Source organism: Silurus aristotelis (assembly GCF_946808225.1).
Source record: "Silurus aristotelis genome assembly, chromosome: 5".
Classification (NCBI taxonomy): domain Eukaryota; kingdom Metazoa; phylum Chordata; class Actinopteri; order Siluriformes; family Siluridae; genus Silurus; species Silurus aristotelis.
In genome coordinates, this window is record NC_139578.1 from 35,348,777 (window position 1) to 35,370,308 (window position 21,532).

The window sequence follows — 21,532 nt, forward strand, 5'->3', positions numbered from 1 at the left end:
GAATCACCCCTACACCATTTCTCTTTCCATCCACACCATGATAGAACAGTTTAAACACCTCCAATGTTCCTGCTCTTACTCCCTTTCCACTTGGTCTCCTGAACACACAACATCTCTACCTTTCTCCTCTTCATCATATCAGCTATCTCTCTCCCTTTACCAGTCATAGTACCAACATTTAAAGTACCAACCTGAACCTCCACTTCTCCTCCACTTCTCCTCCACTCTCCTCCACTTCTCCTCCACTTCTCCTTTCCCTGCTGTCTCTGTAGACGTCTTCCTCCTCTCCTTCTCCTCCTTCAGACAACAGCAGCACAATTTACACCGGTACCCTGTTGTTAATGATACCTGTGGCGGTCTTTGGTAACCCGGGCCTCGACCGATCCGGTATGAAATTCTGATTCCTGATCCGTATATTTGATTTGGCACATGTTTTACTCCGGATCTCCTTCATAACACAAACCTCCACATTTATCCGAGCTCGAGACCCACACTGAGAGTCACCTGACCTGTGTAACACTGATGACTGGTTAAATAAATAACAAAAGAAATGATAATTCAATTTGGCTGCGGCGATCAGGTGTGATTCTCATTATGACCATTTGATGGCAGCAGAGTCTTAAATACAGTTAACAGGCTGAAGCGCTGGAAGAGAACAGGATCATCCTTATAGCACTACCATTCATCAACCAGAACAATGGAATAAAATTAAAGCCAAAAACAATCCAAATGTAAGGTATAAACGAAAGAGAAACTCCAGGAAGAAATCAAGCCGCACTGTGTATCAAATTTCACACACACACACACACACACACACACACACACACACACACACACACACGATTTACTCTGGTGTTATTTTGCTGTGAATGATTCATATATTTTTTTGCTGGATTTTTATATAAAATGAGGGACTTAATATATTTATATTATAATTATAATTATATATTATATCATTATTTTTATTTATTTATTTTTTATCCTGCTGAAACTCCATAGTTCTGTAAAACACAAATCATCTGACTCGGCACAGTGGCATTGAGTAAAAGACAGGAGGTGGAGCTGGAGGTAGCAGTAGTAGAGAGCAGGTTGAGAAGATCCTGGAGAGGTGGAGATATGCGCTGGAGAGAAGGGGAATGAAAGTCAGTAGGAGTAAGACAGAGTACATGTGTGTGAATGAGAGGGAGGGCAGTGGAGGGGTGCGGTTGCAGGGAGAAGAGGTGGAGAAGGTAGAGGAGTTCAGGTACCTGGGGTCAACAGTGTAAAGTAATGGAGAGTGTGTTAGAGAAGTGAAGAAAAGAGTGCAGGCAGGGTGGAGTGGGTGGAGAAGAGTGATAGCAGGAGTGATTTGTGATAGAAGAGTATCTGTGAGAGTGAAAGGGAAAGTTTATAGGACTGTGGTGAGACCTGAGATGTTGTATGGATTAGAGACAGTGGCATTGAGTAAAAGACAGGAGGTGGAGCTGGAGGTAGCAGAGCTGAAGATGTTGAGATGTTCGTTGAGAGTGACGACGATGGACAGGATTAGAAATGAGTTTATTAGAGGAACAGCACATGTAGGACGTTTTGGAGACAAGGTGAGGGAGGTGAGATTGAGATGGTTTGGACATGTGCAGAGGAGGGACATGGGGTATATCAGTAGGAGAATGCTGAGGATGGAGACACCAGGAAGGAGGAAAAGAGGAAGAAGAAAGAGGAGGTTTATGGATGTGGTGAAGACATGCAGGTAGTTGTGGTGAAAGAGGCAGATGTAGAGGACAGGGGGGGATGGAGACGGATGATCCGCTGTGAAGACCCCTGATGGGAGAAGCCAAAAGAAGAAGAAGAAGAAGAAGAAGAAGAAGATGTATTAATAATCTCTACAATGATTATAATTTCTATGGAGGTACAGATATACACATGTACAGTGTTAAAGGAATGTGTGTTACAGTGTGTTACAGCAATCCAAACATCAACAAGAACATCTGAACATGGAGCCAAACACAGAGCCGAACAGTGACCCGAACAGCCTGAGGAGCTAGAAGCTATGCGCTAACCCGGTGTTGTGTTCTCATACTTCAGCTGTGAAAGGAACATGTTTAAGAGCTCAACACAACAGCAGAAGCCACTTTAGTGTTTGATTGTGAATCTATTATTCAGCTTGTTTTGTTGTTTATGTCAGAAATCCTTGTGATATATTCAGTGTGTGCTGCTCTGACTTTAATATAATAGTGTTTAAAAATGACTCTGTGTTTAAGTCAGTTTTGTGTTTGTGTAGATTATAACACATAAAAGAGCATTAATGAGAACATTAAAGAAGATTCTTTAAAAAAGGAACTAAAAAGTTACTTTTAACAGTAACACATTACTTTATGGTGTAAATAATCAACACAGTAACGGAGTTTTGAATGAAGTAACGAGTAACTGTAACTATTACTATTTTTTAGTAACTACACAACACTGAGTGTACAAATCTTTATTCATGGAATCTCCACTGAACTCCAGACAGAACACGTTTATCTTCTACCGCTAAACATTCTCACAACTTCTCACTGCTCTACACATCTTTACATTACCTACACTTCCTGTAAAACATCTACACATCTACACCTGTATGAAAAAGTTTGTGCACCCCTCTCCCAACTACATGTTTTTTTTCCAGAGTTCTTCAGCACATTATTTCACCAAGCTGATGAAGATGATGATGGTGGTGGTGGTGGTGGTGTTTCTCCTGTAAATAATGAAGCAGTGATTTTATATAAATAAATGAAAGGTTCAGGGGGAAACGAACACGTTTGAGTCAGTATTCAGGAGCTCACACACTTATACAGTCAGCATGGAGTCCACGGAGAACACGCCTAGTCTGGAGATATTCATGGGCCATTTCTAATGTTTTAGATCCACAGAAGGTATCTACACAGATGTTCAGGTCAGGGTACTATAAGAGGAACATTCCAGGAGCTTCAGTTCGGATTTCTTTAAGTATTTAATGCTTTATTTTGAGTAAAGATTTGGTTCCAGAATTTACATATATTCACTAGAATCCATTCCTGCATCTACATGTGCAGGTTTCTGCAGCAGATCCATCACCAGGTTTAACAGCTGGAGAGATGATGGGTTCCTCAACTGCTCCCTTCAGACCGTCAATGATTGTACACAAAGCGTTGAGTTTCACTCGAGTTCCCAGATACCTCTAAATGTATGTACCTCTTAAATTCCCTGTGGTCCTGGACTCAGATCTTCTCCCTCTCATGACAGACTTACTAATTTTCCTGAAAACCTCATACTCTACACCTCAGCATGAACATGCCACAGGTTCTCCTCGATTAGAGAGTAATTACACACCCTGTGCCCTGAGTGGAGTTTCACTGCAGCTTACAGGAGGAACACAGACTCTGAGTAAAACCACAGGAGGGTGAGATGAAACGGTGCAGTGAGGTTTTGATGGGTTCCTCTGAGTTCTCTATCAGCTGATCATATCTAAAACATACTGTAGAACAAATCTGAGTTTGTGCCCAAACCCTCTGGATGCTTCTCCACACTGTTACACCATAAATATCTGATCTTTGGTGGATTTTCGACAGTAATGTTACATTAATTCATGTCCATCTCAGCCGTGAGTGTTTCAGTCTCCATGTTCTCCACTTTGCGACCTTCACATGATCTCTATACGTGTTATAATGTTCCTCTACATGTGTGTGCAGACACACTGAAGACCTGGTGCAGGATGTGTGTTATGTTGTATCAGTTAGCTGCTAGCACTGTTAGAGGTAAAGGATATGATGGACGTTCTCGTTACACACTGTTTCACCCGAAGGTTACAGAAGGGAATGATTTATAATAAATGGACATTTGGTGAGCATAAGTTCCGGTTCCCCTCAAGGTTTCTTCCTCATATCATCTCAGGGAGGTTTTTCCACAACACCCTGACTGTTGATCCCGACATTTTCTAGAGCTACTGTATGTGACTTTGTCTATTGCTGAAAAGAATCATCTAATAAAATTGAGAAGTTTCTCAGACTGTATGCTGAACATCTTGTGCTGATTGGTCCTCTCGACTCTGGATGCACTTTGTTAAAAAGGATCCACCATCTCTAGGGGATTACCTGCTTCAGGCTCACACAGAAAGCTAGGTCACTGTTGCAGGTGTTTGAGGGGTCAGTAAAAGTCCTCTTTCTGCAGCAGCAGAATCCTTCCATCTTCATCCCTAGAGTGTTCATGGCTCAAATGAGGTCCAGCTTTGCTAGGTGGCGCTAGTCAGGATCATAGCAGGACATTTTTTTATGCTCCAAGCGTGTAAAATAAACGTGAGGTTTACCTTAATGGCTGTGAGACGTGTAATGAGACGGGGTTGCTACACATGTATTGCCTGTGAGGGAGCTAAGAGTTGTGGGTTTTACTCTGTAGCGGTGTAGAAGATCTCCTCGGTGCTGGATTTGTTTTCAGTGTGAAGGCGCTGGTGGAGCTGGAGAGTGTTTTTGCGGTTGAAGCTCTTCCCACACAGTGAGCACTGGTAGGGTTTCTCCCCAGTGTGGATGTGCTGGTGACGGTGCAGAGTGCTTTGCTGAGCGAACGTCTGTCCACAGTCTGAGCACTGGAAGGGTTTCTCTCCAGTGTGGATGCGGTGGTGCTGCTGCAGCGTGTTCATCCGACTGAAACTCTTCCCACACTCGGAGCAGATGTAGGGCTTCTCTCCAGTGTGGGTGCGCTGATGTCCCAGGAGAGTTTTCTTCTGGTGGAAACTCTTCCCACACTCCGAGCAGTAAAAAAGGTTTTCTCCTGAGTGAAGTCGCTGGTGTTCCTTCAGAGTGCAGTTCTCACTGAAGCTCATCCCACACTCCATACAGTGATAGGGTTTCTCTCCGGTGTGCACGCGCAGGTGGCGCTGCACCGCGTTCTTCCGAGTGAAACACTTCCCACATTCCGAGCACTGATACGGCTTCTCTCCGGTGTGGATGCGCTGATGCGTCTGGAAGTTCTGCTGATGAGCGAAACTCTTTCCACACCATGCGCACTGATACGGTTTCTCTCCGGTGTGAAGGCGAAGGTGCTGTTGGAGGTTACTCTCCTGACTGAAGCTCTTCCCACATTCCGAGCACTGATACGGTTTCTCTCCAGTGTGAATCCTGAAGTGCTTCTGGAGGTCTCCCAGTCTTGCAAAGCTCTTCCCACACACAACGCATGGGTGGATTTTTTTCCAAATAAGTTTGGGCGAGGTTGTTGTGAGGACAGAAGCAGACTGACTGCTGCAACTGGCAGGAGACAAGTTCTCCGATTTGATTTCTTCAGGTATCTGCAGCCTTTCAAAAGCAGCAACATTTCTTGAAGAGCTTGTGGTGGACAGATCTAGAGGAGCATGAAATGATACGAATGAAGCAGGAGACGGCTGGTAGCAAAACGTCATTTCTTTCTGGATCTGGAAAAAAATTAAAAGTTAGAAATGGAATTTCAAATGATTTAAATAACCAGAAAACACTATGAATAGAACATCTGCAGTGTTTAGATCTAATCGACTGCTATAGTGAGCCTGCATACAAGCTGTCCTCTTACACTAACAATCAGGTTCTGTGATCAGCGGTTAAAGTGTTCACTACTGGGCCCCTGAATGAGGCCCCGACCCCTCACTTGCTCAGGTGTATGAAAAGGATATTTGTTGCTCCGGATAAAAGGACGTTCCAAATGCAGATAATGTACATGGAAAACATGCCTGAGGAACTGTGACCTCATTTTCTTACAATAATATTAATAATACCATAATGATATAAAACCTTCCAGCTTTATAACCTCTTCATCTCTGTAAAGCTGCTCTTCAAACTTTTATACAAATAAACTACATTAAATTTAATAGAAGATGGAGAGATGAGAGCTGAGGAGGAGCCGAGGAGGAGCTGAGGAGGGGACTGAGGCGGAGCTGAGGAGGGGCTGAGGAGGAGGTGACGAGGAGCTGAGGAGGGGATGAGGAGGAGCTGAGGAGGGGACTGAGGTGGAGCTGAGGAGGGGCTGAGGAGGAGCTGAGGAGAAGCTGAGGAGGGGATGAGGAGGAGCTAAGGAGGGGACTGAGGCGGAGCTGAGGAGGGGCTAAGGCTGAGCTGAGGAGGGGACTGAGGCGGAGCTGAGGAGGGGCTAAGGCTGAGCTGAGGAGGGGACTGAGGCGGAGCTGAGGAGGGGCTAAGGCTGAGCTGAGGAGGGGACTGAGGTGGAGCTGAGGAGGGGCTGAGGAGGAGCTGAGGAGAAGCTGAGGAGGGGATGAGGAGGAGCTAAGGAGGGGACTGAGGCGGAGCTGAGGAGGGGCTAAGGCTGAGCTGAGGAGGGGACTGAGGCGGAGCTGAGGAGGGGCTAAGGCTGAGCTGAGGAGGAGCTGAGGAGGAGCTGAGGAGGGGACTGAGGCGGAGCTGAGGAGGGGCTAAGGCTGAGCTGAGGAGGAGCTGAGGAGGGGACTGAGGCGGAGCTGAGGAGGGGACTGAGGCGGAGCTGAGGAGGGGACTGAGGCAGAGCTGAGGCGGAGCTGAGGAGGAGCTGAGGAGGGGATGAGGAGGAGCTGAGGAGAGGTGAAAGTATTTACACCCCAGAGTGAAACACTGACACTTTACGGAGTTACTTAATAAGTATTAAACACAGTGTGGGGAACAAACTTTTACTGTAGTGTACAAAAGTGTTGGTAGGGAAACATTTACACTAATCAGGGTTCATTTACTGCTGAACTGTTACACTGAAAATGTAAAAGCGTGTATCAGTTGATTCTCAATTCTGAGTGAAATTCAATTAAACACTTATAATTTAACTCTAAAGATGTCAGGATGAAGAGACGTCATGTGACTTACAAGTTTATTATTATTATTATTATTGATGTTGTTGATGTTGAGCTGCAGTCACTTACAGGAGATAAGTTCTCCGATGTTTGTTCTTCCGATATCTGGATGGGTTCTGGAGCGGCTCCATCTCGGGATTTATTTTTGGAGGAGAGGTCCAGAGGTCCATGAAACTGGAGACAGGAATCAGGAGATGGATTGTAATACAACATCATGTCTTTCTGAATCAGAGAAAATGTAAATTAAATCTCACAAACTTTATGAAAAAAGGCAACACACTATATTTCAGTACAGACGCTCGCCACCTTACGAGCGGGTTTGGGAGCGGGTCGCGAGCGGGTTTGCGAGCGGGTCTGCGAGCGGGTTTGGGAGCGGGTTCGGGAGCGGGTTTGCGAACGGGTTTGGGGGCGGGTCGCGAGCGGATTCGGGAGCGGGTTCGGGAGCGGGTTTGCGAGCGGGTTCGGGAGCGGGTTCGCGAGCGGGTTCGGGAGCGGGTTTGCGAGCGGATTCGGGAGCGGGTTCGGGAGCGGGTTCGCGAGCGGATTCGGGAGCGGGTTCGGGAGCGGGTTCGCGAGCGGGTTCGGGAGCGGGTTCGCGAGCGGGTTCGGGAGCGGGTTTGCGAGCGGATTCGGGAGCGGGTTTGCGAGCGGGTTTGCGAGCGGGTTTGGGAGCGGGTTTGCGAGCGGGTTTGGGAGCGGGGTCGGGAGCGGGTTTGCGAGCGGGTTTGGGAGCGGGTTTGCGAGCGGGTTTGGGAGCGGGGTCGGGAGCGGGTTTGCGAGCGGATTTGGGAGCGGGTCGCGAGCGGGTTTGGGAGCGGGTTCGGGAGCGGGTTTGCGAGCGGATTTGGGAGCGGGTCGCGAGCGGATTCGGGAGCGGGTTCGGGAGCGGGTTTGCGAGCGGGTTCGGGAGCGGGTTTGCGAGCGGGTTTGGGAGCGGGTTTGGGAGCGGGTCGCGAGCGGGTTTGCGAGTGTGACTAGGTTATGAGCAAGTTACGAGCGGGTTGCGAGCTAATTACGAGTTGCGAATAGGTTACGAGCGTTCGTAGCATGAATTTGTTCATAAGTCGTTCTGTGTTCCTTATTGACTACGCAAATCTCCTAAAGATGTAAAAGCTTTAAATACTATCAAATAAACAATAAAAAACACTAAAGCAAATGTAAATCATTTTAATTCTGTATACAATATTTTGTATTAAGTAATAAAAATAATGCAAATGAATAAAATAAAGGAATTCATTAGCCCGAGTCCAGTGTTCATCATGTGGACGACCAGCTCGAGGCGGCTCTCCTCCTCTTAGAGATTTTTCAACTCCAAACAAATTTCACTTTGAGGACAAGTTTGTACCCTACACTGTAACCTAAAATCAAACCTCCATCATCTCCATCATCTTCAGAATGATCAGCAGGTAGGTTCATATCTATGTAGTAATAATGCTGCTGAGAAGCAGAGACACGCTGGTTAAAGTGGTAAATGGCCAAACACTGGACGTGATCACGGTCCACCTACAACCACACAACAAAAGCTTCTCCAGAATTTGAGATGAAACCCAGTGTTGGAGTTTTGGATGAGAAATGAGCAGCAGATCCTGTAGAGATATAATGCAATAATGAACAGGTGATAGACTCCACTCAGGTCATCTTCAGGTGGCACAGAGGGTCTAATGGTATGGAATGGTGTTTCATTTTACAACATCAATGTCCATGTGAGACAGCTGTACCCATATACCATTCCCCCCAGAAGTATTGGAACGGTCGTTATCTGTGTTTAGCTGCTCCGAGACAACGTTCATTTTAAAAGCGCAATACAAATAAACATGAAGTGAATTTATATTTGACTCTTTACACATGAAACCCTTCCTGATGTTTCCACCCAGACATGTTCCTCTCACTACCACACACATCACACAATAAAAACACTGAACACCTGGTGTGAGTGGAACAGAAGGTGGAATTTATAACTCAGTTGTTGAAGTGGATGTGATGGAAGCAGGAGAAATGGATGAGTGGAAGGATCTGAGTGATGAACCTGGTTTCAGAGCTTCACTCTTCAGTGAAAGCTTCGGGCTGGATTTTGGGGAGTGGCTGTGGTGTTTGTGCTACGAGACCATCAGGAATTGATGTCAGGGAGGAGGCCTGTGGTGAAGCCTGCATTCCACTCGATGTGGCGGGCTGAGTGTGTGTGTCTAAGCCCAGCTTTGTGCACAGGTCATTGTCATGCTGGAACATGTTTGTGCTCAGTTCTTTTGTTCCAGTCACATGCTAAACAATTACACAATTCCATGCCTCCAGCTTTGTGTTCTCTGTCTGGTGGAAAGCTCAGTGATCACCCGCGTTACGCTGCGGAGATATCATGTGACCTTCCCTTATTATACTGCAGTACTATCAGTGGTAGCGTTGCAGGGTTCTGTCCTGTGATCGCTCCTGCACCAGCGTTTCCACTCGAATACAGAACATGGCTGTGGGGATCAGTGATCGCTCGAGTGACGTCAGGAGAGAAGGTCTGGAGTGCTCTCTGCATTCCAATTCAATCCCAGAGGTGTATAATGGGGTTGTGGAGGTCAGAGCTCTGTGAAGGACACACAATCTCCTCCACTCCAACCTTCACACACCATGCCTTTATTAAGCTCTCTTTGTGCACAGAGGCACTGCTGGAACAGGTCTGGACCGGTTTGTTCCTGAGACGAAAAAAAAAAACGCACACAGAGACCTTCTACACAAAAACGTGCGTTTCATTTCTGAGGAGCTTTTATGCACCATGAGAAGTATAGATAACATAATTACAGCACTTATTCATTACTTCACTCTGCATGGGTCTGATTATAAGTATGTGCACTCCTGACCATAACTCCTACAATGATGTTTTCATAAACTCAGAAGCACACGGTTGTGTAGAACATGTCTGTACACTGAAACTGTACCTTTTCTCTAAAAACCACAAGCTCAGACCCTGAGATCCCACACCAGTGTGTGTGTGTGTGTGTGTGTGTGTGTGTGTGTGTGTGTGTGTGAGATCTTCATGCTAACTGGATGGGCGTGGTGACTGTAGCGCAGGAATCTCAGCGGCTCTGGTGTAACTCTGTATTGTAACAGTGAAGAGAAGTGAAGGTAGATGAATTGTAATGCTGAGTGTGTGCCAGAGCTCCTCGCCTCACCTCACTAAAGCTTCTCTGCCTGAATGAACACAATCCTCCCAGTCACGCTCCAGATTCTAAAGAAAAGCCTTTCTAAAAGAGTGGAGCTCATTATAACCGCAGAGGAGAAACACATCTGAAGGAGGAGCTTGAATATTGACACTTGAGTGTGATGGTCAGGGGGCACATACTTTTGGACATAAAGCACACACTCCTGTGTAGATGAATATCTGTTCTGACTGTGATATTCAGTAGCTTTTGTGTGTTCCTGTGTAACCCCCTCAGGTGCTCTGTGGACACACCCACCAGGACCTGGATGTGCTTGAACAGTATCTGACAGCATTTCTGAAGGTTTCACCCAATCAGATGTGCAGAAGAGCATTAACAATGAAATTTAACTCCTTTATCAAAAACACACGTATACGTGGTTAGCGATTAGCGTCTGGCCTTCACCGAGCCCTGAATTCCTCCTGTCCTGCTGAGTCACACTTCCTCATGGTGTTTACATCTGTGGTCCAGTCTGAGACTCGCTCCAGTCACAGGAAGCTGATCATCTCGTAATACCGAGTCGTAATACGGTAAATTATACACAACAAGCACACAAACAGAAACCAAAACACTCTAAAGAGCTGCAGGAGCAACATCAGAGGCAGCATTACCTGAACATCCGAAATGAAGACCTCTCATGACTGTGGTGTTCATAAACACCAGAGGAGCAGGGAGATATGAACTAGTGAATTGGGATATTTGTACGCTGTCGTCCCCTCACATTCACGTGTTCACTCAGGTTTGTTGATGGTGGTGTGGTGGGCCGTCTCTTATCCCAGAGATCCCTCATGTCTGTGTTTCCTTCTGGTTCTCCATTTTAGTTATGCTGCTATAGCGAGTCTTGCCGGAGTCCAAACTGCACAGTGACTTTAACTCTCATGCAACAATAGGTACACTTAATAATCCATATCCTTCTCTTCCTGTCACCCTCTTCTCTCTCTCTCTCTCTCTCTCTCTCTCTCTCGGTCGAGTTAAACATGCTCCTGAGGCTCCAGTGACCACTGTTCCTGCCCCTCTCCCCCCCGTGGATCTTCCCACTTCATCCAGGCCTGCCTGTATTGGATGTCAACAGTCTCCTACACTGACTCAGGAATACAGTTCGCTTTTGATCATCATCACTGCACCCCGCAACATTGTATACCCGCCACAAATGGACATTCGGTGTAACCCAGATGAGGATGGGTTCCCTCTTGAGTCTGGTTCCTCTCAAGGTTTCTTCCTTATGCCATCTCGGGGAGTTTTTCCTTGCCACAGTCGCCAGTCGCCACCGGCTTGCTCATCAGGGACAAACTTACTCATAAAGAACATATTCATTTTTAATCACCGCATTATCTGTGTAAAGCTGCTTTGAGACAATGTTCATTGTTAAAAGCGCAAAACAAATAAACATGAATTGAATTGAATTGAATTGAATAGATATCTAACCATCACCTATAGAGCTCACATTCCACACCCAGGAGCTGATGTGGATTCAGCTATTGTGCTACATGTCTCCTGTTCCACCTCCACTCTTCTGATTTTCCACTAGAATATGGAACACGGCTGTGGAATTCGTGATCCTTCAGCCCCGAAAGCAATACTGAGGTCGTCAGTGACGTCAGGAGAGAAGGTCTGGAGTGCTCTCTGCATTCCAATTCACTCCCTGAGGTGTATAATGGGGTTGTGGAGGTCAGAGCTCTGTGAAGGATACTCGATCTCCTCTACTCCAACCTACACACACCACGCTTTTATGAAGCTCTCTTTGTGCACAGAGGCACTGCTGGAACAGGTCTGGACCGGTTTGTTCCAGTGAAGAGAAAATGTTCCTGCTTCAGCACACAGCGAACTTCAACACAAAGGAACCGCAACAGCCTGAGGAAGACTCACATACACTCCCTGTTCACTTTATTAGGAACACCTGGACCTTCATCAAGTTCTCTTAGCAGACCATGCACATGCAGGTCAGGAGCTTCAGTTCAACTTCTCACCAAACATCAGAATGAAGAGAAGATCTGAGCTGTGATTCAAACCGTGACATGTTCAGTACCGTTTACAGAGTGGTGCATAAAACAAAACACCTCCTGTGAGTGGAGGATCTGCAGCATGATAGAGCTGATGATAGGAGAGCTCAGAGGAGAACACTCTGAAAGGAGGGATAGCACTCTCATGGTGAGCAGAAAAGCATCTCAGCACGCACAACACATGGAACCTTCAAGTTGGATGATCTACATGAGAAGACAATCACATCAGGTTCCTCTCTTGTCAGAACATTTGTGTCCTGAGAACACGAATGCGCGCACGCACACACACACACACACACACACACACACACACACACACACACACACACACACACACACACACACACCAACCAAAAACCCAGTTAAAGAATAACGAGAACCACAAGAATGAGATTAAACTGATGTTCTGATCAGATCTCCAGGATCTTCTCCAGCTTTACTTCTCAAATGCAGGAACAGAAGAACAGAATGAAACTTCACATCGATTCCCACCCTACTATAATCCCACCTCCTGCTTTGTTACTTATCTTCTGCCTATAAAGTGAAGGTAGATGAATTGGAATGCTGATTGTGTTCCAGAGCTCCTCACCTGACCTCACTAAAGCTCCTCTAGCTGAATGAACACAATCTTCACAGTCCCACTCCAGGATTCACAGCAGCTCAATGCATCCTGCACCATCACACCAGCAGCTGACCTCCACTCGTCTCGAACACTGACTTCACTCTTCATATTCACCATACCAAGGAAGATCTGTAGATACCTGACCATCAACCAGAGCTTGGTGTCTACTGATGGATGTTTATTGTTTTCTTCTACATCTCCACTGACATCATCTACATTTCCACTGATCTCTTCTACATCTCCACTCATATCATCTAAATCCCCACTGATCTCATCTACATCTCCACTGATCTCATCTACATCTCCACTCATATCATCTACATTCCACTGATCTCATCTATATCTCCACTAATCTCATCTATATCTCCACTGATCTCATCTATATCTCCACTAATCTCATCTATATCTCCACTAATCTCATCTATATCTCCACTGATCTCATCTATATCTCCACTGATCTCATCTATATCTCCACTGATCTCATCTATATCTCCACTAATCTCATCTATATCTTCACTAATCTCATCTATATCTCCACTAATCTCATCTATATCTCCACTGATCTCATCTATATCTCCACTGATCTCATCTATATCTCCACTGATCTCATCTACATCTCCACTGATCTCATCTATATCTCCACTGATCTCATCTATATCTCCACTGATCTCATCTATATCTCCACTGATCTCATCTACATCTCCACTGATCTCATCTACATCTCCACTGATCTCATCTAAATCTCCACTCATCTCATCTACAGCTTTATTTACATCATCTACATCTCCACTGATCTCATCGACATCGCCACTGATCTCATCGACATCTCCACTGATCTCATCGACTAATCGGTACTAAGAGGAACCAGCATAATTATGCTTCTGTACACACAGTGATCTCCATGAAGACATGGTTATTGGTGTGAAGGATGGAGTGGAAGAACTCGAGTGTCCTGCACAAATCCTGATCTCCTCAACCCTATTGAACACCTTTGGGATAAAAAGGAATGCAGATGCTGTGACTGATCTCCTCACCTGATCTCGCCAGCTCTCCAGCATCTAGTAGAAAACCTTCTGAGGAGAGTGGAGGAGTTTATTATAACAGTAAAGACGAGAATAAGATGTTTAACCTGCACATACACTCTCAGACCAAAAGTTTGTGGACACCTGACCATAAGATTGCTATGTGCCTCTTTCTGAACATCTCATTCCACTTTGAGTCTCCATGTGATGGTATAATGTGCTCCACTCTTCTGAGTAAATGTTCCACTAGATTTTGTGGAGATTCCTCACTACAAGTGTGTTAGTAAAGTCAGGTACTGGTGTAGGAGAGAAGGTGAGAAGGTTCCTGGGGTGCAGTCAGCGTTCAAATTCATTCCGAAGAGCTTCAATAGGGTTTATAGCAGGAGATCTTCCACATTTTTCAACCCATGGAAAGCAGATCTTTATGGAGCTGGCTTTGGGTGTTGTCATGCTGGATCAGGTTTTGGGTCTCCAAGTTCAAGTGAAGGCAAAACTTCATGCTCCTGAATCCAAAGATGTTGATACAGTTGTGTGTCTCGAGCAGTTTGTGGAAAGTCACGTGTCCCAATACTTTTGGTCATATAGTGTGTGTGTGTGTGTGTGTGTGTGTGTGTGTGTGTGTGTGTGTGTGTATGATTACATTATTATTATTATTATTATTATTATTATCATCATCATTAAAACAACAATATAAAATAATAATAAAACAACAACAACAATAATAATAATAATAATAATAATAATAATAATAACAATAACAATAATAATAATAATAATAATAATAATAACAATAACAATAATAATAATAATAACAATAATAATAATAACAATAACAATAATAACAATAATAACAATAATAACAATAATAACAATAATAACAATAATAATAATAATAATAATAATAATAATAATATACATGTTCATTACAGCATGATGTGCATTAATAAACACACCCAGCGCTCAGGAACTATTCGGGGCGCGCGCGTGTGTGTAGTAAATAAATAAAGTATAAACATGTAGATGATGATAATGATGATGATGATGGTGAAGATGATGATGAGGAGGAGGAGCATGCAGAGGAACTCACCTCAGCAGGATGAATGAAGCTTTTCAGATGAAGGAAAGGTTTCATCTCACCGGGTTTAGAACAGAACAATCCGCTACTACACACACACACACACACACACACACTAACACATGCGCGCGCGTGTGTGTGTGTGTGTGTTGGACCTGGTCTCCGCTACCACGTGACCAGTGACGCCAGACGCACGGAGCGTCATACGTCACCGAAACACCGGAAGAGGTTTCTCTGTTCCGCTTGGCTCGGATCGAATGAAGATGAAGATGATGATGATGATGATCCTGCATGTTATTCAAAGCACCTGGTTTCAGATCCTGCAGCACTGATGAAAAATAATCTGCATCCATTCATGCACAAAGTTCAGGTGAAACTGTCTATTACCACAAATTATATCACACACACACACACACACACACACACACACACGTGGAATAGATATGTTCGCTATAGAAGTGAAGAATCTGCTGTTTCATGGAGCTGCTCAGTCCTTCTACATGTACACATCATTTCAGCACATTCCTCTTGGAACAGTCACGTTCCTGAGATGTTCCTGACAGAATGCAGATGTTTCTGCAGCTCCATTCTCTTTATCTGTAGATGATTTTACATTAATCAAGAAACCTGATTAAAAAGAAAACTGATCATCTCTTCATCACGCCACCTGTTAGTGTCTGGAGTGATTTATTAGGCAGCATGTGAACATTTTGTCCTCAAAGTTCGAATCAAGAAGCTTTCATTGTTATTTCTACTATATACACCTGATGCAGTACACAGTGACACGAGACAACGTTCCTCCAGAACCCAGGTGCTACACTAAACAACATAGAGCTACAACACAAAGCTACATAAAGTGTATCAAGTACAACCGAGTGCAGACAGACAGACAGTGCAGACAGTACAGACAGAGAGTGCAGACAGTACAGACAGTACAGACAGACAGGACAGACAGACAGACAGTGCAGACAGTACAGACAGAGAGTGCAGACAGTACAGACAGACAGTACAGACAGACAGACAGACAGTGCAGACAGTACAGACAGACAGACAGTGCAGACAGTACAGACAGAGAGTGCAGACAGTACAGACAGACAGACAGTGCAGATGACAGTACAGACAGTACAGACAGACAGTACAGACAGACAGTGCAGATGACAGTACAGACAGACAGACAGTGCAGATGACAGTACAGACAGTGCAGACAGTACAGACAGACAGTGCAGACAGTACAGACAGACAGTGCAGATGACAGTACAGACAGTGCAGACAGTACAGACAGACAGTGCAGATGACAGCACAGACAGACAGTACAGACAGACAGACAGTGCAGACAGACAGACAGACAGTGCAGATGACAGTACAGACAGACAGTACAGACAGTACAGACAGTACAGACAGACAGTGCAGACAGTACAGACAGACAGTGCAGATGACAGTACAGACAGACAGTACAGACAGACAGACAGTACAGACAGACAGTGCAGACAGTACAGACAGACAGTGCAGATGACAGTACAGACAGACAGTACAGACAGACAGACAGTACAGACAGACAGTGCAGATGACAGTACAGACAGACAGTACAGACAGACAGACAGTACAGACAGACAGTGCAGACAGTACAGACAGACAGTGCAGATGACAGTACAGACAGACAGTACAGACAGACAGACAGTACAGACAGACAGTGCAGACAGTACAGACAGACAGTGCAGATGACAGTACAGACAGACAGTACAGACAGACAGTGCAGAGAGACAGACAGTGCAGATGACAGTACAGACAGAGACAGACAGTACAGACAGTGTGTGTGTGTGTGTGTGTGTGTGTGTGTGTGTGTGTGTGTGTGTTTTAGTTCAGTTTTGTGTTAAGGTGTCCAATGGTTTAAGGGAAGAAACTGTTACAAAGTCTGGATGTGAGGCCCGAATGCTTCAGTACCTCTTCCCTGATGGCAGGAGGGTGAAGAGTGTGTGTGGGGTGTGTGTGTGTATGAGAGATGTGTGTGTGTGTGAGGGGTGTGTGTGAGTGTGTGTGTGTGTGTGTGTGTGTGCGAGGGGTGTGTGTGGCTGTTCACAATGCTGTTGGCTTTGCGGATGCAGCGTGTGGTGTAAATGTCTGATGATCTTCTCAGCTGTCCTCACTATCCTCTGTAGGGTCTTGTCCTTAGACGGTGCAGTTCCCAAACCAGGCAGTGATGCAGCTGCTCAGAATGCTCTTAATGGTCCCTCTGTAGAACATGGTCAGGATGGGGGGAGGGAGATGGGCTTTCCTCAGCCTTCTCAGAAAGTAGAGACGCTGCTGGGCTCTTGGTGATGGAGCTGGTGTTGAGTGACCAGGTGAGATTATCCGCCAGATGAACACCAAGGAATATGGTGCTCTTGATGGGAGAGAGAGGAAAGAGAGTGTGTGTGTGTGTGTGTGTGTGTGTGTGTGTGTGTGTGTGTGTGTGTGAGAAAGAGAGAGAAATATATAAATTAGAGAAGATATATCTTCTTAAGATGGATGCTTACATTGAATTCCTGGATTTTCCTGTCTGAGAGTAAACTAGCTCACCAAACTAGAACTGTAGACCTTCTGAGGGTAGAGTCTGAGACCTCGTATCTTTAGTCTGATGGAGCTCAGGATGAAATGAGCAGAACAGATGAAAGCACATGGAGTAGCACATGGAGCTTCTGAATGTCCTATGCTGGAAAACAGGAGAATTTCTTCTGTAAGAAAAGTGTTTCTGAGGCTGAAGTTATTCCTCATGTGTAGAATTCAGACAGTAAACATTCCTTAAACAATGTTACAAACTTCACATGGTCTATTTTCACATGTTTCAATACTTATGAACACCAGAGTTTTCAGACACATAATGGAGAAAAATGATGACCCAGATACACTGATGCTGCAGTGAACACTTTCCTCCAGCAGGTGTCGCTCTAAGGTTGCACCGCTTCACAGCTTCAGCTTAAACACCACGATGACCAGAAATACCCTCAAAATACCCCTCAGAAACCCCAGTGGATTTTATCTGTCCATTATTTTACATTACCCTTCAGCTATTTAGGCTTTAGCTATTTAGGCTGCTGCTGCGGGGCCCCTGATTGAGGCCCCTGGCCTTCACCTGCTCAGGTGTATAAATGAGATCATTGTAAATGGTTCTGCAGAAGAAGTTCTTCCACATGCAGTAGATATAAATATGAATGAACTTCAGCGGTATAATCTACAATTGTTAGAAAACAGTGTTTGATCTTGTACTGAACCACATTTGTGTAGAGCAGTAGGGGGTCCAGCAGGAGGTCAGGATGAAAAACATATTTTTTTTAAAGCTAAAATGCTGAAATAACCTGAGACAGTGTTGGTAGAGGGATGAATAGGGAAAGATGCTGATGCTGCACTGAGATTCTCCTGGTGGATTTCCATAATAAATGGAACCAGGTTCATTCCTGAGGTTTAGAAGCCCTAAAAAACTCAAATATGAAAATGTTCTTCTAAACATGTCCCAGAACATCTACAGTACACGAGAATTCAGTGGTGGGCGGTCAGGGCCAGCAAAGCCTTCAGAAGCACTGACCTACATTTACACCCTAAACTCTAATATTTGTTTCATGAAATTGTATGAATTTCTTCCATCAGTTTCTTCTCTTCATGTCGTAGTGTTTCTCTCGGCTGCACTGCTTCAGTACGTGGATGTGGATGTTAGATTTTTTGTCCAATCAGATTTCAGCCTCTATGTGCTGCCATGTGAATCTAATCTGCTCAGAACCTTCAGAATCAGTACTGCTGGACTTTTACCATCGAGAATATTACCAACAGCTCTGTTTCTTTATCCAATCAGATTTCAGATTCTCCTCACAGAGCAGATCACTGGCCCAGAATAGCGTCAGCATTGTTCCGTCCTCTGATTGGTTGTTCAGAAGGAAACTGTTACAGTCGAGTTCGACTGGTAAAACACGTGTGTAGCTCTGCACACGTTCATACATCTGACTTTTTTATACCTTTGGAGGAAGAGAAATTATTTGGTCTCAGACACTTAAAAATCCATTGTGAAGAAAAGCGAGACATGGTGAGGAGGTCAGTAGACCCTGAAGCTCGCTAGCGTGTCTCAGCCCGGGAAAGGGTTTGTTCTCCACCTCCAGACCAGTGAATACGAGCAGTACCACTGGATTACAGCCTCTGGGGGGCGCTGCACATTATGAGTCTGTGTCTCTGGTGTGTAGGTTGGATTTTATTTACATTTGAATGTTTTTGTCATGGTAATAAACAAATATTGATTGTGAACTGCTCCAGATGTTGTAGGTGCACAGTTGTGGTTGTAGTGTGGAGGTTTGGAGTGTAACTGGGGTTGTTTTAGTAAAATGGTTTTCAGCTCCAGATGTGAAACGTCTCTCTGTAATGCACGTGTTGTTATATTGTGTGTTTGTATTGTATTGATGGTTTCTATAATTGTGATGTGATTGTGGTGTATTAAGAGGTGGATTAAGTCGAGTACGTCCTCACTGAAGGTTCAGGTACCAAATACACGACCCGCTACTGCTAGAAGTACGTACATTTTACAGATTAAACTTAATGCTAAACACATCACTCAATTCACTAACATGAACCTCTAACTAGCATAACATTAAACCCACAGCAGAATTAGCAGAGATCCACATGACCTTCTTCACTCTCACATATTCAGTACACATCCACAGAACATTTCTAGACATTTCACTCTGAAAATCATTACTCTTAAAACTACAGAGCGCGTGTGTGTGTGTGTGTGTGTGTGTGTGTGTGTGTGTGTGTGTGTGTGTGTGTGTGTATGGGGAACCCTCAAATACACAACTTATACAACACACTGTCCTACAGACTACAACCTGCAGTGAGCATCTGCTGCTGGAGGACACAGAAACTTCTAAATTCTGTGTCTAGCTGACCAAACACTCAAATCAATATCAGAACAAGGAAAATCCCTTAAGAGTCTCCTCCTGCAATACATGGACCATCCTCCTGAAGTCCTGCTACATCCTCCTGAAGTCCTGCTACATCCTCCTGAAGTCCTGCTACATCCTCCTGCGTTCCTACTTCATCCTCCTGAAGTCCTGCTACATCCTCCTGAAGTCCTGCTACATCCTCCTGAAGTCCTGCTACATCCTCCTGAAGTCCTGCTACATCCTCCTGCGTTCCTACTTCATCCTCCTGAAGTCCTGCTACATCCTCCTTAAGTCCTCCTGAACTCTTTCTGCAGTACGTCTGAGAATCTGAGATTATAAAGAATGCAAATTGAATGCAGGTGAAGAACATTCGTCAGCTGCAGAGTTTGAGAGATGGAGTGGATCAGTCACTCTTACTCACACTAATAGCATTATATTATTGAATAAGACATTAGAATTGCTCTCTATACATTAATCACAGGATCACACTTCATACAAACTGTGGCCCTGAGCACATTGTAGCAGACTGTTGATATTAATTACAGTCCAAATTCTTCCACAAAGTTCTTGAGATGATCAGAAACTTCATGGATCTTTAGACTTTTGATGTGGAACCATCTCCAGCTGCACAGAGTGTCTCCTATTGAAGAAAACTCCATCTAAGGGAAGGACTTTGGGAAGAATCATCAGCTTCCTGTTTTTAATTCTTTTGCCACAAGTTTATTTTTGCGTCTGTGTTCAAATCTTACGGTTAAATCTTTTCCCCCTAAATACAGTGAGACCCACTGATCTCGCCCTCGGTTAACTAGCCAACCTTATTAAGTCGACGTTTTTGAAGTGGAACCGCCAAATTCTCGCTTTGTCTTAGCATTTTCTCATCGGTTATGTCGATTCTTTTATGTCGCCGAACCCTGATATCTCAAACACAAGGGGGGCAAATTTACCACTTAACATCGGTTATCTCGATCCGCACTGTGCAGCCGCAGAAGAAGTGGTGGAAAAATCAAGTCTTACAGATGCTCCAGGTGTTGGACACTTTTCAGAGCTGTGTGTCAGAGTGAAATGACTCGAGAATTGAATGATGACACTGGTTAGCGTGTCTACACCCTGCAGGTTTTTAGTGATTTTCTGAGCGATCTTTGTGTTTGTTGGAGAATATAATAAAGGTTTGTATTGAGAATCAACGGTGGTTTGTTTTGTATACTGGTAAATCTCTGCTGTTAGTTGGTGCACATATAACTTTTGTTGTTAAATGTTATGTGAAGAAACGGGAGGCGAAAGCCGAAGTGAAAGCAAAAGAGTTTACTGCAACACAGGGCAAAGCCAAACACAAACACTCGCCTTGAAAGTGAATATTGCGGTGGTGCGCTCTGGGAGCGCGGTCCACTAAGTACCAAACTGAAAAGAGGCAGTCTGTGTATATAATCCACGGCGCTGAACAGCACACGGGAGAACGTGGGATGAGCAGCAAAAGCATAGAATGAACACCGGCAGGATCGGGGGGGAATCCGGGATGCGCTTTGGGAAGAAAAGAGCAGCCGTTGAGAGAGTGCCGGTGGGAAGACACGTACCGGGATACGCATGCGCGATAACAACGACCGCCGTGAAACAGCATATACCAACAATAACGGACGGTGAGAGTGTGGAAGTGTAAATAGGAGCTGGTGATGATGATAAACGAGCACCAGATGTGCGCGATTGAAGCCGGGAGCTTCAGAGAAAGCGGAGGTTTGACAGCCGCCGAAGGGGGCGTGGCAGGTGGATTCCTGACAGTTAACAAACGTACGTACATTTTTATAGCATGCCTTCATCAAACAAATCTATTTTATTATATTTTTATATCTAATTTATTAACGCACATCATGTACATAAAAAAATTTCAAGCACGTTAATAAACTGCCGCCATTTTGGTTTTCGTTGATCTCGATCAGCGGTTACCTTGATGC

General features: G+C 44.8%; 1 protein-coding gene across 3 annotated transcripts; it reads right to left on the bottom strand.

The window, feature by feature from the left end:
• Positions 1 to 2,444: 2,444 nt before the first annotated feature.
• On the bottom strand, positions 2,445 to 14,868 carry LOC310725962 (uncharacterized protein). 3 transcript variants are annotated; one of them, XM_083541083.1, is made up of 3 exons: positions 14,698 to 14,868; positions 6,857 to 6,961; positions 2,445 to 5,395 (listed from the first exon to the last, which is right to left on the bottom strand). In XM_083541083.1, the coding sequence occupies exons 1-3, from the start codon at positions 14,740 to 14,742 to the stop codon at positions 4,376 to 4,378; spliced, it is 1,170 nt and encodes a 389-aa protein (XP_083397209.1). In that variant the 5' UTR covers positions 14,743 to 14,868; the 3' UTR covers positions 2,445 to 4,375. The 3 variants fall into 3 exon arrangements, with proteins under 3 accessions (XP_083397209.1, XP_083397208.1, XP_083397210.1); XM_083541082.1 differs by having other exon boundaries at positions 6,857 to 7,009; XM_083541084.1 differs by lacking the exon at positions 14,698 to 14,868 and adding an exon at positions 7,735 to 9,848 and having other exon boundaries at positions 6,857 to 7,141.
• Between the last annotated feature and the right edge of the window lie 6,664 nt (positions 14,869 to 21,532).

Excerpts from the sequence above, each read along its gene's own strand:
- LOC310725962 (XM_083541082.1), bottom strand. The coding sequence starts at position 14,742 with ATGAAACCTTTCCTTCATCTGAAAAGCTTCATTCATCCTGCTGAG. Across the intron at positions 7,010-14,697 it reads GCTTCATTCATCCTGCTGAG|AAAGACATGATGTTGTATTA; the intron begins GTGAGTTCCTCT and ends TCTCTGATTCAG. Across the intron at positions 5,396-6,856 it reads CATCGGAGAACTTATCTCCT|ATCCAGAAAGAAATGACGTT; the intron begins GTAAGTGACTGC and ends ATTTTTTTCCAG.